Source organism: Mobula hypostoma, chromosome 15, assembly GCF_963921235.1.
Source record: "Mobula hypostoma chromosome 15, sMobHyp1.1, whole genome shotgun sequence".
In the NCBI taxonomy this organism is placed as follows: Eukaryota; Metazoa; Chordata; class Chondrichthyes; order Myliobatiformes; family Myliobatidae; genus Mobula; species Mobula hypostoma.
In genome coordinates this window covers 74,931,554-74,946,207 of record NC_086111.1, presented here as the reverse complement: position 1 = coordinate 74,946,207, position 14,654 = coordinate 74,931,554, and the positions used below count along the sequence as shown (strand labels likewise).

The following is a 14,654-nucleotide window of genomic DNA, read 5'->3' as shown; positions in this document are numbered from 1 at the left end:
AGGGGCGGGTCAACACCCACCCAGGGGTGAATGGCTAAGGGAGGGGGAGAGGTGGAGGAGGGAGGGGGGAGAGGTGGAGCAGGGGGTGGGGGGGTGGGGGTGGGAGATAAAGGGAGGGTGGAATAACGGGGAGAGGAAAGGTGGGTGAAAGAGAGAAGGAATAGGGGAGAGGAAGGAGGTGGTGAGAGAGGAGGGTGAGGCGGCAGGAGAAGGGAGGAGGTGCAGGGCGATGGAGGACTGAGGAAGGGAGGGAGGGAGGATACAGGAGAGGAGGCAGGTAGTGAGGTAGGAGCGGGAGGGAGAGATGGTGGGAGGAGAGATGAGAGATGGGTAGTGAGGTGGGAGGACGTGGAGGGAGAGGGAAGGGTGAGGAGGAGGTAAGATAGGGAGTGAGGTGGAAAGGGGAGGCGGAGTGAGTGGGTGGAGGGAAGGGGGAGGTGATGGAAGGAGGAGGGGGAGAGATGTGTAAGGGAGGGCTAGGGAGGGGAAGGGAAGAGGGGTTAGGGATGAGGAGGGAGTTGGTAAGGCAGGATGGATGAGGGGAGTGGAATGGGGAGGAGGAGGTTGAGAGAGGGCGAGGGGGGTGGAAAGGTGAGAAAGAGGAGGGTGGAGAGTGGAAGGAGAGGGAGGAGGGGTTGGATGAGGGGGGAGTAGTGTAAGGGAATGGGGTGATAGATGGGGAGGGGGATGGGGGTGATAGAGGGGAAGGGGGATGGGAGGGAGAAGGTTGGAGGAGAGAGGAGGGTGGAGGGAGGAGGGGTAGTGTGAGGGGATGGGGGTGAGGGGAGAATGGTGGGAGGAGGGAGGAGTGAGGAGGGTGGAGGGAGGAGGGGTAGTGTGAGGGACGGGTAGTGTGAGGGGATGGGAGTGGGGGAGAATGGTGGGAGGTGGGAGGAGGGTGGAGTGAGGAGGGGTAGTGTGAGGGGATGGGGGTGAGGGGAGAATGGTGGGAGGTGGGAGGAGGGTGAAGTGAGGAGGGGTGGAGGGAGGAGGGGTGGAGGGAGGGGATGGGGGTGAGAGGAGAATGGTGGGAGGTGGGAGGAGGGTGGAGGGAGGAGGGGTGGAGGGAGGAGGGGTAGTGTGAGGAGGGGTGGAGGGAGGACGGGTAGTGTGAGGAGGGGTGGAGTGAGGAGGGGTGGTATGAGGGGATGGGAGTGAGAGGAGAATGGTGGGAGGTGGGAGGAGGGTGGAGTGAGGAGGGGTGGAGGGAGGAGGGGTAGTGTGAGGGAGGGGTAGTGTGAGGGAGGAGTAGTGTGAGGGAGAGGTAGTGCGAGGGAGGAGTAGTGTGAGGGAGGGGTAGTGCGAGGGAGGAGTAGTGTGAGGGAGGGGTAGTGTGAGGGAGGGGTAGTGTGAGGGAGGGGTAGTGCGAGGGAGGAGTAGTGCGAGGGAGGGGTAGTGTGAGGGGACAGCAGAGGCCGAGGTCTCCCGTTGGCACGGTCAGTCTGGGCCGTGCAGGGACTCACCATGTGGAAGTGGGCGATCTCGGCCTCGTACGTGAGGTAATCCAGAGCGGGTAGGAAGTACCCGGCCAGTACCTGCTCACACTGACGGCCCACCAAATGCTTCCGGCAGCGACACTGACCCGTCTCCATGGAGCAACTGAGGGTCAACAGAGCAGAGCGTAGGTCAGCAGGTCAGCAGGTCAGAGGGGGTGAGGAGGGTAGTGTGCTGGTACAGGGAGCGTACGAAACAGGTTCAATATCACTGGCAAACGCTGTGAAACTTGTGAACGTTTCAGCAAGAGCACAGTGCAATACATGAATCTGTGGAATTCGTCGCCACTAGCAGCTGTGGAGGCCGAGCCTTTATGTTTATTTAAGGCAGAGGTTGATAGATTCCTGATTGGTCAGGGCATGAAGGGATACAGGGGGAAGGCAGGGGATTGGGGCTGAGAGGGAAATTGGATCAGTCTTGATGAAATGGCTTAACAGACTAGATGGGCCAAATGGCCTAATTCTGCTCCTATATGTTATGGTCTTATATAGGGAACAGTGTGGAGGGAGCTTCACTCTGTGTCTGACCCCAGGAGTGTGTGATGGGACGGTGTGGAGGGAGATTCACTCTGTCTGACCCCGGGAGTGTGTGATGGGACGGTGTGGAGGGAGATTCACTCTGTGTCTGACCCCAGGAGTGTGTGATGGGACGGTGTGGAGGGAGATTCACTCTGTCTGACCCCGGGAGTGTGTGATGGGACGGTGTGGAAGGAGATTCACTCTGTGTCTGACCCCGGGAGTGTGTGATGGGACGGTGTGGAGGGAGATTCACTCTGTGTCTGACCCCGGGAGTGTGTGATGGGACGGTGTGGAGGGAGCTTCACTCTGTGTCTGACCCCGGGAGTGTGTGATGGGATGGTGTGGAGGGAGCTTCACTCTGTGTCTGACCCCAGGGGTGTGTGAGGGGGCAGTGTGGAGGGAGATACTTCTCACTCTGAACAATGAAATTAATACAATGATCAAACAAATAAAACCCAATCTAATTAATTCTGATTTTAGATAATATGAAACACTCCAGCATCTGCCATAAAACCCTGCTGACCACATGGCTTAACAAGGTGTCACTCAAACCCTGTGGGAGTGTAGAAATTGCTGGGGCAATAGCAGAGAGATTTAAAACTCCCTTAGCCACGGCTGAGGTATCGATGGATTGGAGGATAGCTAATGTTGTTCTGTTTTTGAAGAAAGGTTCTACACAGAAACCAGGAAATTATATGCCTGTGTGTCTAACATCAGTGGTGGGAAAGTTATTGGAAGCTGTTGTAATGGACTGGAAACTTATGTATTTGGATAGACATGGACTGATTAGAGATAGTCATCAAGGCTTTCTGTGTGGTAGTTCGTGTCTAACCAATCTTATCGAGTTTTACGAGGAAGTTACCAGGGAAGTTGATGAAGGTAAGGCAGTGTGTGCTGACTTCAGTCTCCAGAAACTCAGGATGAAGTTGGATTAGACATTGGCTTCGTGGGAGAAGCCAGAGAGTGGTAGTAGAGGGTTCCCTCTGTTTCACTGGAGGCTTGTGACCCATGGAGTGTCGCAGGGGCCAGTGCTGGGTCCTTTGTCGTTTGTCATCTCTATCAATGATTTGAATGATAATGTGGTTAACTGGATCAGTGAATTTGTGGATGACACCAAGATTGGGGGTGAAGTGGACAGCGAAGAAGGCTTTCATGGTTTGCAGTGGGACTGGACCAGTTGGAAAAATGGGCTGAAAAATGGCAGATGGAACTTAATGCAGACAAGTACAAGCTTTTGCATTTCGATCGGACTAACCAGGGTAGGTCTTACACAGGAAATGGTGGAGCACTCAGGTGTGCGATAGAACAAAGGCATCTGGGAATACAGGTCCATAATTCATTGAAAGTGGTGTCACAGGTGTATAGGGTGATAAATAAAGCTTTTGGCTCATTGGCCTTCATAAATCAATGTATTGAGCACAGGGGTTGGGATGTTATGTTGAAGTTGTATAAAACATTGGTGGGGCCTAATTTGGAGTATTGTGTGAAGTTTTGGTCAACTACCTACAGGAAAGATGTAAACAAGGTTGAAAGAGTAGAGAGAAATTGTACAAGTCTGGAGGGTCTCAGTTATAGGAAAGATTGAGTAGGTTTGGACTTTATTCCCTGGAATGTAGAAGATTGAGGGGAGGTTTGATAGAGGCATACAAAATTATGATGATGATGATAGGTAGGGTAAATGCAAGCAGGCTTTTTCCACTGAGGCTTGGTGGGACTAGAGGTCATAGGTTAAGGGTGAAGGGTGACATGTTTAAGGGGAATATGAGGAGGAACCTCATCACTCGGAGGGTGGTGAGAGTGTGGAACGAGCTGCTGGCACAAGTGGTGGATGTGGGTTTGATTTTAATGTTTAAGAGAAGTCTGGGGTGTTAGGAAAGAACTAGGCAGTTCGCATAGACTAGGTGGGTTGAGGGGCTGTTTCCGTTGATCCCCCTGGAACAGGCATACATACCTATTGTCCAGCGCGGCTCCCACGTCACAGTCGCAGCTTCGACACCCATTGGGATCCTGGCTCAGGGCCCAGTGCTCCTCCTGTATGAAAGCACAGCGCATCAGCGCGAGGCACTGCACACTCACGGTTCATTCTCATGCGTGAACACACACCCCCGCACAAAAAGCACAGCGCATCAGCGCGAGGCACTGCACACTCACGGTTCATTCTCACACGTGGGCACACACCCCCGCACAAGAAGATTCCAGCAGGCTGAAGGACAGCTTCCATCGTATCGCTGTCGACCTTTGAACAGGTCCTAGTCTGACCAGACAGTCGATGCGTGACAACAGAAACCACTTACGACCGCCCGTAACACGGAAACCCACGCACACCAGGGCACATATACCCTGACACACACACTGTGTGCGTGTGGACACCCCTGCACAGAGTGTCTGCTCTGCGTTTGGAGGGCGAGCATGCAGATTTGGGACTGTAGAGGTGGGAGGGGTGGGAAGCCTGGCTGTTGTGGGGTTGCTCAGTAACAGAGGGAGAGCTGGTGCTGAGGCTGGGGATGAAGTGCTTGCGACGGGGTGATGATGTGGGTGGCGTCCGTGTCTGGTCAGGCTGTGGGTGGTGAATGGATGTCGGGGAGACTGGACCCTGTGGATGTGAGGTGTGGGTGGTGACGGTGGGTACAGAGGGGCTGGGGTTGAATGTGTGGGGCAAGGTGGGGTATAAATGGGGTGTGGAGGAGGGTTAGGGTGGGGAATTGGAGGGTAGGGGCTGGATGGTGAGGGGTGTGGTTGTACGTTATTCAGACTAGGGGAAAGCCTGGCACCAGGATCAGTCCCATCCCCTGGTGCTCCCAATCCAGGGGAGAGAACATAGAGCCTTTGAGAATCCCTCCTTTATCCAACCCGTCAACCCCCACCCAGACTCACCAGACAGTGGTCACAGTGCCGGCCCACCACCAATCTCTTGCAGAAACAGTCACCGCTGACCGGGTCACAGGGCCGGTTCCCGCTCACCGACCCGAGAGGGTGGCACCAACAGGCTGCAGAAAGCAGAGAACCATCCATCACTACAGTTCCTCTAAAAATCATCCACAACCACCCCCCTCCTCGCTTGGAAGTTTTCATGTTTTATTGTTTTACAACATTGAATCACAGTGGATTTCATTTGGCTTTTTGACACTGATCAACAGAAAAAGACTCTTTCATGTCAAAGTGAAAACAAATCTCTACAAGGTGATCTAAATTAATTACAAATAGAAAACACAAAATAATTGATTGCATAAGGATTCACCCTCTTTAATATGACAGACCAAATCATCACTTCTTCTTGTGTTGTTTTTATGGGGGTTGGCAACCCAGCTTTTAGGTGCATTACTGCCACCTGCCAGACTGGAGTGTGGATCATTGGATAAACAGGAGGAGGGAAAAGAATTGCATTCCCTATATTCTATATAATAAACCCGAGTCTTTCAGATACTTCATGATACAGATCTGTATTTCTCTTGAATTCCCACTTCAAATGTCTTCTATACCCGCATCCGTTTTTTTTTGTTTATCTTAAGCACTCCTATCATCTTCACGTTTTCTTTTTGATACTTCTGACATTTTATCAATACACGTTCAGCTGTTTCTGGTTGATTACAATATTCACACAACCCAGCTGGATGTTTCCCTATTTTGTGTAATGTATAATTAAGATTAGTGTGTCCAATTCTCAGACAACTGATGATCACTTCTGTCTTTCTATATCCACTTGACAATCTTTTGTGTCTGACTTGCCTCTGTGTTTTGTACAGTTGTCTCCCTGTTTCACTCTCATCCCAATGCTTCTGCCATGTCTCCTCAATACGTGTTTTAATAATGCTCTTGACTTCCACTTTGCTAAGAGGGATCTGGACCTCTATTATAGACGATTTGAGCGACTGTTTAGCCATACTGTCCACCCTCCACTCCACAATGAGCAGGAACCCAAAGAAAGCGTACTTCTACCACATTTTTGGTCAGTATATATAACTCACATAAAATCTCCAATAAAATATCCTGTCTACTTTCTGATTTTCTTGATTTGATTGAGGTTAATGCAGATAAACCGTCTGAACAGGTTACAGCCTTTTTGATAGTATTTTCTTCTATCCAAGATAATGCACTCAATATTGCCATTAATTCTGTTGCATACACTGCATACACTGATAAATGGCTTGATGTTCTTTTCCTGATACTAGTTTTGCACTGAGGAGTGTAGACTGCAATACCTGTGTGGCCAGATCTAGGGTCTTTTAATCCATCCGTAAATATTACAAGTTCATTTCTAAAATGCCAGTCTATATAGTCTTGTACTATCTGTTTGATTCCATAGTTCGACTTCTTTTTTAAAAGTTGTTGCGGGTTTTTATCTACTGTATTGATTGTAAAGAGCCATGGAGGAACATCAGATATTAGAACTGTAGGACCATATTTTTGTGCTGCTGCATCCCCCATCCATACAAAGCTATTATAACTTGACTTATCATGTTCCCAGCAGTCTTTTAATATCGCTTTAGCTGGATGTGAGTAGTTATGTCCTATGATGTTTACCCAGTAATTTAGCATTAGCTTTATTCTTCTCAGTCTTAATGGCATTTCCCCCATTTCGACTTGACGAGCTGATACAGGTGATGTTCTGAATGCACCACTACGTATCCTGAGGCCCTGAGCTTGCTCAGCATCCAGCATTTTTAAATTACTTTCTGCAGCTGACATGTGAGCTACACTTCCATAATCCAATGTCGCCCTTATTAAAGCTTGATAAATATTTAATAGCGATACCCTGCTCGCACCCCAGTCCTGTCCAGCAACACCCCTCAATAAGTTACTTATTTTTTTACATTTGTTTGTAATTTTCTCGATTTGCTTTTTCCATGTAAGTTTCTCCTCAAATAACAAACCAAGGAACCAAATTACCTTTACCTGCTCTAAATTTTGTTCATATAATTTCACAGAAACTGGTTTGTGACTTCTTGAGAAACATATCAATTGCGACTTACTTGTAGTCAATTTGAAACCCCATTTATTTGCCCACTACTCAACTTTATTTATTGCATCTTGCATTTTCCTTTGTATATAAATTAAATTTCTTCCCCTCACCCATAAAGCCCCATCATCTGCATATAAGGATTTCCCCACGCTATGTTCAACTTGTGCAAATATGTCATTTATCATTACGGAAAATAGTAATGGACTGCAGACACTACCTTGTGGTGTTCCATTTTCAACCAAATATGTCCTGGAATACTCTGTCTCCAGCTTGACTTGAATTGTTCAACCAAAAAGAAAGTCCAGAACCCAATTATATAATTTTCCTTCCACCTCTAGTTCTTTCAATTTAATTAACACTCCCTCTTTCCAGAGCATATCGTATGCCTTTTCTAAGTCAGAAAATACCACCAGGTCCACTTCTTTATTTGTTTGAGCCTTCCTAATTTCAGATTCCAAGCTAAGCATTGAATCTACTGTAGTTCTTTCTTTGCGAAAACCGCTTTGGTAGGGAGAAATAAGATTTCTTTTTTCTAGAAAGTATGTAAGCCTATCAGTTCTTGTTCGTTCCATAAGTTTACCTAGCTGTGAAGTCAGTGCAATTGGTCTATAATTTGTTGGGTCTGATGAATGTTTACCAGGTTTTAATACTGGAACAATAACAGAATGTTTCCATACAGTTGGTAGTTTACCTATTTCCCACATTTTATTAAATAGTCTCTGTAGAATTAGAAGTGCACTTCTTGATAAATGCTTCAGCATTATACCCCATACTTGATCCTTCCCAGGAGAAGTTGGCCGCACATTCATAATGGCTCTTTCTATTTCTGTTATGCTAACAGGTGTATCCAGCACTTCTGACGTTGCTCTTTTGTCCGGAATTCCTGAATTTTGCTTAAGCCTTTGCTGTCGAGCCTCGACCGTCAAATTCTCCAAGCTATGTATGTTTACAAAAGTCTTTGCCAATATTGCTGCTTTTTCTACATTGTTAATTGCCATTTTGTCTTTACTTTTTAGCACAGGAATCTCTTTACTACTTCTTATACCATTCCTTTTCCTTATCATGCCCCATATTTCGGACAGTTGAGTTTCTCTCCCAATTTTGTTACAATACTGTCTCCAAAATGCTCGCTTTGCTTGTCTGATTGTTTTCCGAACTTCTGCTTGTGCTCTTTTATATTGTATTAATGTTTCCACCGAATGTTGTCTTTTTAACATTTTAAATGCTTTATTTCTTGCTTTTATACTTCTACTACATTCACAATTCCACCATGGAAAATTTTTCCTTTTTCCTGTACCTTTACTTTTCGGAATTGTTTCTTCTGCCGAATTTATATTTGCTGTGACCAATTTATCATTCATTTCTTCAATATCTGACATATTTTCATCTAACATCTTTGTGCATCTTACTTCATTTCTTTTTTGAAGTATCTCCCACTCTGCCTTATTTAGTTTCCACCTTGACACTCGAGATCCTACATTTTGTTCCATTTTAACCTGAATCCTTGTGAGTAAGGGATAGTGATCACTTCCTACTGTAGTTTGCTTCAATACGTTCCAAGTACCGATTCCTGCTAATTCTCTACTGACAAATGTCAAATCTATTGCAGTTTCTGTGTTTTGGGATATATTATATCTCGTACCTTCTCCATTATTTATACATACCAATTTTTCGTCATCTAGAAATTCTTCTATCACTAATCTGTTTTCCTCCACATTTTTACATCCCCATAGTGTACTGTGTCCATTGAAATCCCTGCACCATATTACTTTCCCTTGCATCCTACCACACTTTGTTTAATGGATCTTAGCTTAGTCTTCTACATGGATTATAATAATTTATTATTACCAAGCTTTCTCTGCCCATCATTGATTCATACTTCTGCCCTATGTTGACTATATTATATCTCATCCCACTGGCTATAAATATTGCGACTCCTCCACCATTGCCATTGCTTCTATCCCTCCTAATTTCTGTATATCCTTGTAAAACAAAATCTAATTGTGGTTTCAACCATGTTTCTTGTATACGTAGAATCTGAGGTTATTCCTTAAGCTCTAATACATATTTCTTAAATTCTTGGCCATTTGCGATAAGACTCCTTGCATTCCATTGCAATATATATATAGCCATTAAGATCCCGCCTCCCCTGCTTCTGATCTGTTTGATCCTGCATTCAGCGTTTTTTCAACTGCTTCCCACCTAAACCCTGTAATCCCAAGATATTTTTCTGCAGACTTGACTATAATTTTAATTTTTTCTGTTCTTTTGTCTGTTTGCACTGAACAGTTAATTGCATCTACCATAAACAGTACAAAACCTTTTCTATTCATTATTAGTGTGTCCTTATTTATCATAGTACAGTCCTCACAGTTCACCAGTTTATTATTCTCTGTATTTGTTTGCTTAGTAGCTTTCTCCTTTTCAGCGAAACCTTTCACTGGCTCATCATAACTAATCCCTTGAGTTACTTTAACATACTGTATCTCAGCTGCCTTCTTGCTAATAACGCACCCTGGATAAGCTGCGCTGTGTTCCTCGCCACATTTGTAGCATTTCAGCCTAGCGCCCGCCTCACACTTCCCGCATTCATGTTCTCCAGCGCATCTCCCACATCTCTGCAGACCGCCGCAATATGCCCAAATTTCTGACATTTAAAACGTCTTAAAGGCGGTGGTATACATATATTCTGACCTCATAACACATATACCCGAAATAAACTTTAGTCAGCAATCTCTCTTCATCAAAGTTGATCATAACTGATAAACTATCACACTTTTTCCGTTTCTTGTAACTTTCAAACGTTTGGCCTCAATAATCTTTGCTCCTTTTATGTTCTGTTGAATCTCATCCATAGTAACTTTTGTTGGTATCCCCGAAATAACTCCTCTAGTCCACTTTCTATTGTTGAGTATTGAGCATTGTACTTCTTTGCCGTCTATTTTATTTAATCTTATCACTTTGCCTTGCTGAGTGCTATTCCAACATATCACTAATAGCGATCCATTTCATAATACCTTGGCTCTTCTGACTTCACCTACAAGTTTGTTGATTACCTTTGTCAAATAAATCGGGTTCCAATCCCCGAAAGATACCCCGTCTTTGCTCAGTTTTATAATTGCTTTAATCTCATTTTCTTTCCGTTCTTTTGTTATCCTTTTTCAATCATCCCCTGACCCCTCAGAATTTGACTGCTCATATCTCTGTTTTCTTTTCTTACTCTTTACACTCCATTCCTTTTCCCCGCCATCTTCCATCTCTAACTCACTTCCCGAATTGTCACTTCCTCCTGCCATCCTCCGTCCGTTCACAGTCTGGTTGTTTAGCCAACCACCCTCGTCCTCCGAAAACACCAGCAAAAATCCAATGCAAAACACTGCAGGCAGAACTCCAGGCTCCCCTCCCTCCCTCTCTCTCCAGCAGCCCCCTAATTCATCACTGGTGCAGCCGATTGGTTTTAGAAGTCACATAGTAGTTAACTGGAGATCACCTGTGTGCTGTCAAGGTGTTTCAATTCATTGTCGTAAAAATACACCCCTATCTGGAAGGTCCAACTGTTGGTGAGTCAGTATCCTGGCAAAAACTACACCATGAAGGCAAAAGAATAAGCAACTCTGAAAAGGTTATTGAAAAGCACGTCAGGAGATGGATGCAAGAATATTTCAAAGTCACTGAATATCCCCTGGAGTACAGTTAAGTCAAACATCAAGAAATGGAAAGGATATGGCACAGTTTTAAATCTGCCGTCCTCAAAAACTGAGTGACCATGCAAGAAGGGGACTAGTGAGGGAGGCCACCAAGAGACCTGTGACAACTCTGGAGGAGTTACAAGCTTCAGTGGCTGAGATGGGAGAGACTGTGCAGACAACAACTGTTGCCCGGGTGCTTCACCAGTCTCAGCTTTATGGCAGAGTGGCAAAGAGAAAGCCACTGTTGAAAAAAACTCACAATATAACTCGGCAAGAGTTTGCCAGAAGGCACGTGGGAGACTCTGAAGTCAGTTGAAAGAAGGTTCTATGGTCTGATGAAACCAAAATTGAGCTTTTTGGCCATCAGACTAAACACAATGTTTGGTGTAAGCCAAACACTGCACATCATCAAAAACACACCACCCCTACCCTGAAGCATGGTGGTGGCTGCATCATGCTGTGGGGATGCTTCACTGCAGCAGGCCCTGGAAGGCTTGTGAAGGTAGAGGGTAAAATGAATGCAGCAAAATACAGGGAAATCCTGGAGGAAAACCTGATGCAGTCTGCAAGAGAACTGTAACTCGGGAGATTTGTTTTCCAGCAAGACAATGACCCCAAGCATAAAGCCAAGGCTACACAGGAATGGCTTAAAAGCAACAAAGTTAATGTCCTGGAGAGGCCAAGTCAGAGTCCAGACCTCAATCCAATTGAGAATCTGTGGGTGGATTTGAAAAGGGCTGTTCACTCACGATCCCCATGCAATCTGACAGAACTTGAGCAGTTTTGTAAAGAAGAATAGGGAAAAATTGCAGTGTCCAGATGTGCAAAGCTGATGGAGACCTCTCCACACAGACTCAAGGCTGTAATTGCTGCCAAAGGTGCATCTACTACATACTGACTTGAAGGAGGTGAATACTTTTGCAATCAATTATTTTGTGTTTCATATTTGCAATTAATTTAGATCACTTTGTAGAGATCTGTTTTCACTTTGACACGAAAGAGACTTCCTCTGTTGATCAGTGTCAAAAAAAAGCCAAATTAAATGCACTGTGATTCAACGTTGTAAAACAATAAAACATATCTTCCAAGGGGGCTGAATACTTTTTATAGGCACTGTAACTTCCCACCCCACCCCGCAAAGCATTGACAGTCGCAAAACTGCCCTGTACCGCAAACGAAAGCCAGGGGACGCATCCCGGGACAATTCGAGCAGAGAAAACACTTGGAACTGACCAGAAGTTTAATGTGACTGGAGGAAAGTATGAAGGGGATGTCAGAGGTAAGTTTTATCTACAGGGTGTGTGGAACGCGCTGCCAGGTTGGTGATAGAGGCAGATATGTGAGCCATGTTGCGGAGGTGCCCACTGTGCCCTCCTGTGACGCTCCAAAGCGTTTCTTGTACGGGCTGCTCCTGCACACTGTTCACTCCCTTGCCTCCATCGACCGACCGGACCCACCTTGGCCGCCCCTGTCACCACCTGACAGCGGAGGAGGCCCCCAGTGGAAATCTCTTTACACAGGGGTGCTTCCCCTGTACACTGGGGACCTGGGGTGGACGGTGTGGCGTCGGACAGTCCCGTACAATAGATTCCTGAGCAGGTTCACTGACACCTCGTCCAGCTGTCCATTCTGTGGCCGGGAGGAGTCAGTGTATCGTGTATATATGGAGTGTGCGAGGTTGCAGCCCCTGTTTGAGGATCTGAAGGGGCTGCTGCTCAGGTTCTGGTTGTAATCAGCCACACGCCCGTGTACGCGGGCACCCAGTACGGAACGGGGCAGGGTGTGACGAGGATCTACTGGTGGGTTTGGTCCTGGGTCTGGCCAAGATGGCCATTCATGGGTCTAGGTGGCAGAAGGTGGAGGGCACTGCCAGGGCGAATCCCCCTTTTCCGAGGAATCGTCCATGCCCGGCTGTCCTTGGAGAGGGAGCACGCAGTCTCAATGGGTGACCCTCTTCACACTGTGGAGGGGGTCACTGAGGGACAGGACTGAGGGAGGGTCTCACTGTGGAGGGGGTCACTGAGGGAGGGTCACACTATGGAGGGGGTCACTGTGAGGGGCAGGACTGAGGGAGGGTCACACTGTGGAGAGGGTCACTGAGGGGCAGGAGTGAGGGAGGGTCACACTGTGAGGGGCAGGACTGAGGGAGGGTCACACTGTGAGGGGCAGGACTGAGGGAGGGTCACACTGTGGAGGGGGTCACTGTGAGGGGCAGGACTGAGGGAGGGTCACACTGTGGAGGGGGTCACTGAGAGAGGGTCACACTGTGGAGGGGGTCACTGTGAGGGGCAGGACTGAGGGAGGGTCACACTGTGGAGGGGGTCACTGTGAGGGGCAGGACTGAGGGAGGGTCACACTGTGGAGGGGGTCACTGAGAGAGGGTCACACTGTGGAGGGGGTCACTGTGAGGGGCAGGACTGAGGGAGGGTCACACTGTGGAGAGGGTCACTGAGGGGCAGGACTGAGGGAGGGTCACACTGTGAGGGGCAGGACTGAGGGAGGATCACACTGTGGAGGGGGTCACTGTGAGGGGCAGGACTGAGGGAGGGTCACACTGTGGAGGGGGTCACTGTGAGGGGCAGGACTGAGGGAAGGTCATCCTGTGGATGGGGTCACTGAGGGTCAGGACTGAGGGAGGGTCTCACTGTGGAGGGGCCACTGAGGGAGGGTCACACTATGGAGGGGGTCACTGAGGGTCAGGACTGAGGGAGGGTCACACTGTGGAGTGGGTCACTGAGGGTCAGGACTGAGGGAGGGTCACACTGTGGGGGGGGGTCACTGTGAGGGGCAGGACTGAGGGAGGGTCTCACTGTGGAGGGGGTCACTGTGGGAGGGTCACACTGTTGGGGGGGTCACTGTGAGGGGCAAGACTGAGGGAGTGTTTCTCTCTGTGCAACACTGGTGGGTGTAGGGAACAGGACGAAAGAGTTCAGAGTTTAATGCTGCTCCAGACGTTCCCCAGACACTCACACTGACATCCCTGCGGGTTATCCACACTGAGTCCGAAGTATCCGGCCTTGCACCTGTCACACCGGGGTCCCTCCACGTGCTCCTTACACCGACACTGTCCCGGAATCAATCTCAGGTTTGTGTCCTCCCTGCTGTCACACAACCCTCCATTCAGGGAGCCGTCTGGATCACAGTCACAAGCTGAGGGACAGAGAGATCACCGACAGTCACACCCAGAGAGAATCTGACAATCCCACCCAGGGAGATCCCAGATAATCCCACCCAGGGTGATCATTATACCATAAGACATAAGAGCAGAATTAGGCCCTTTGGCCCATCTAGTCCGTGCCAAATTACTATTCTGCCGAGATCCATCTACCTGCACCCGGACCATAGCCTCCCAGACCCCTCCATGTACTTCACCAAATTTCTCTTAAATGTTGAAACCGAACCTGCATTCAGCACTTCCACTGGCAGCTCATTTCGCACTTGTACCAAGCTCTGAGTGAAGAGGCTCCCCTCGGGTTCCCCTTCTATTTGGATTTTGAGACTTGGATGGCCCCAGGGACGGGAATGGCAACTTCAAGTGCCAGGCTTTAGATGTTTCAGAAAGGACAGGGAGGGAGGCAAAAGAGGTGGGGGCATGGCACTGCTGTTCAGAGATAGTGTCACGGCTGCAGAAAAGGAGGAAGACATGGAGGGATTGTCTACGGAGTCTCTGTGGGTGGAAGCCAAGAACAGGAAGGGGTCAATAACTCTACTGGGTGTTTTTTATAGCCCACCCAATAGTAACAGGGACATTGAGGAGCAGATAGGGAGACAGATTCTGGAAAGGTGTAATAATAACAGGGTTGTCGTAGTGGGAGATTTTAATTTCCCCAATATTGATTGGCATCTCCTTAGAGCAAGGGGTTTAGACTGGGTGGAGTTTGTTAGGTGTGTTCAGGAAGGTTTCTTGACAAAATATGTAAATAAGCCTACAAGATGAGGGGTTGCACTTGATCTGGTATTGGAAAATGAACCTGGTCAGGTGTCAGATCTCTC

At 47.7% G+C, this 14,654-nt stretch overlaps 1 protein-coding gene across 1 annotated transcript in view; it reads right to left on the bottom strand.

Moving 5' to 3' along the window:
- The window catches only part of LOC134356988 (laminin subunit beta-2-like), a 142,483-nt gene that overhangs the window by 63,495 nt on the left and 64,334 nt on the right, over positions 1–14,654 (bottom strand). The window contains exons 10-13 of the mRNA XM_063068281.1: positions 13,632–13,811; positions 4,887–4,999; positions 3,964–4,043; positions 1,464–1,599 (exon numbers count right to left, since the gene is read on the bottom strand). Coding sequence (XP_062924351.1) covers positions 1,464–1,599; positions 3,964–4,043; positions 4,887–4,999; positions 13,632–13,811 — 509 coding nt within the window. The remainder of the gene's footprint in view (positions 1–1,463; positions 1,600–3,963; positions 4,044–4,886; positions 5,000–13,631; positions 13,812–14,654) is intronic.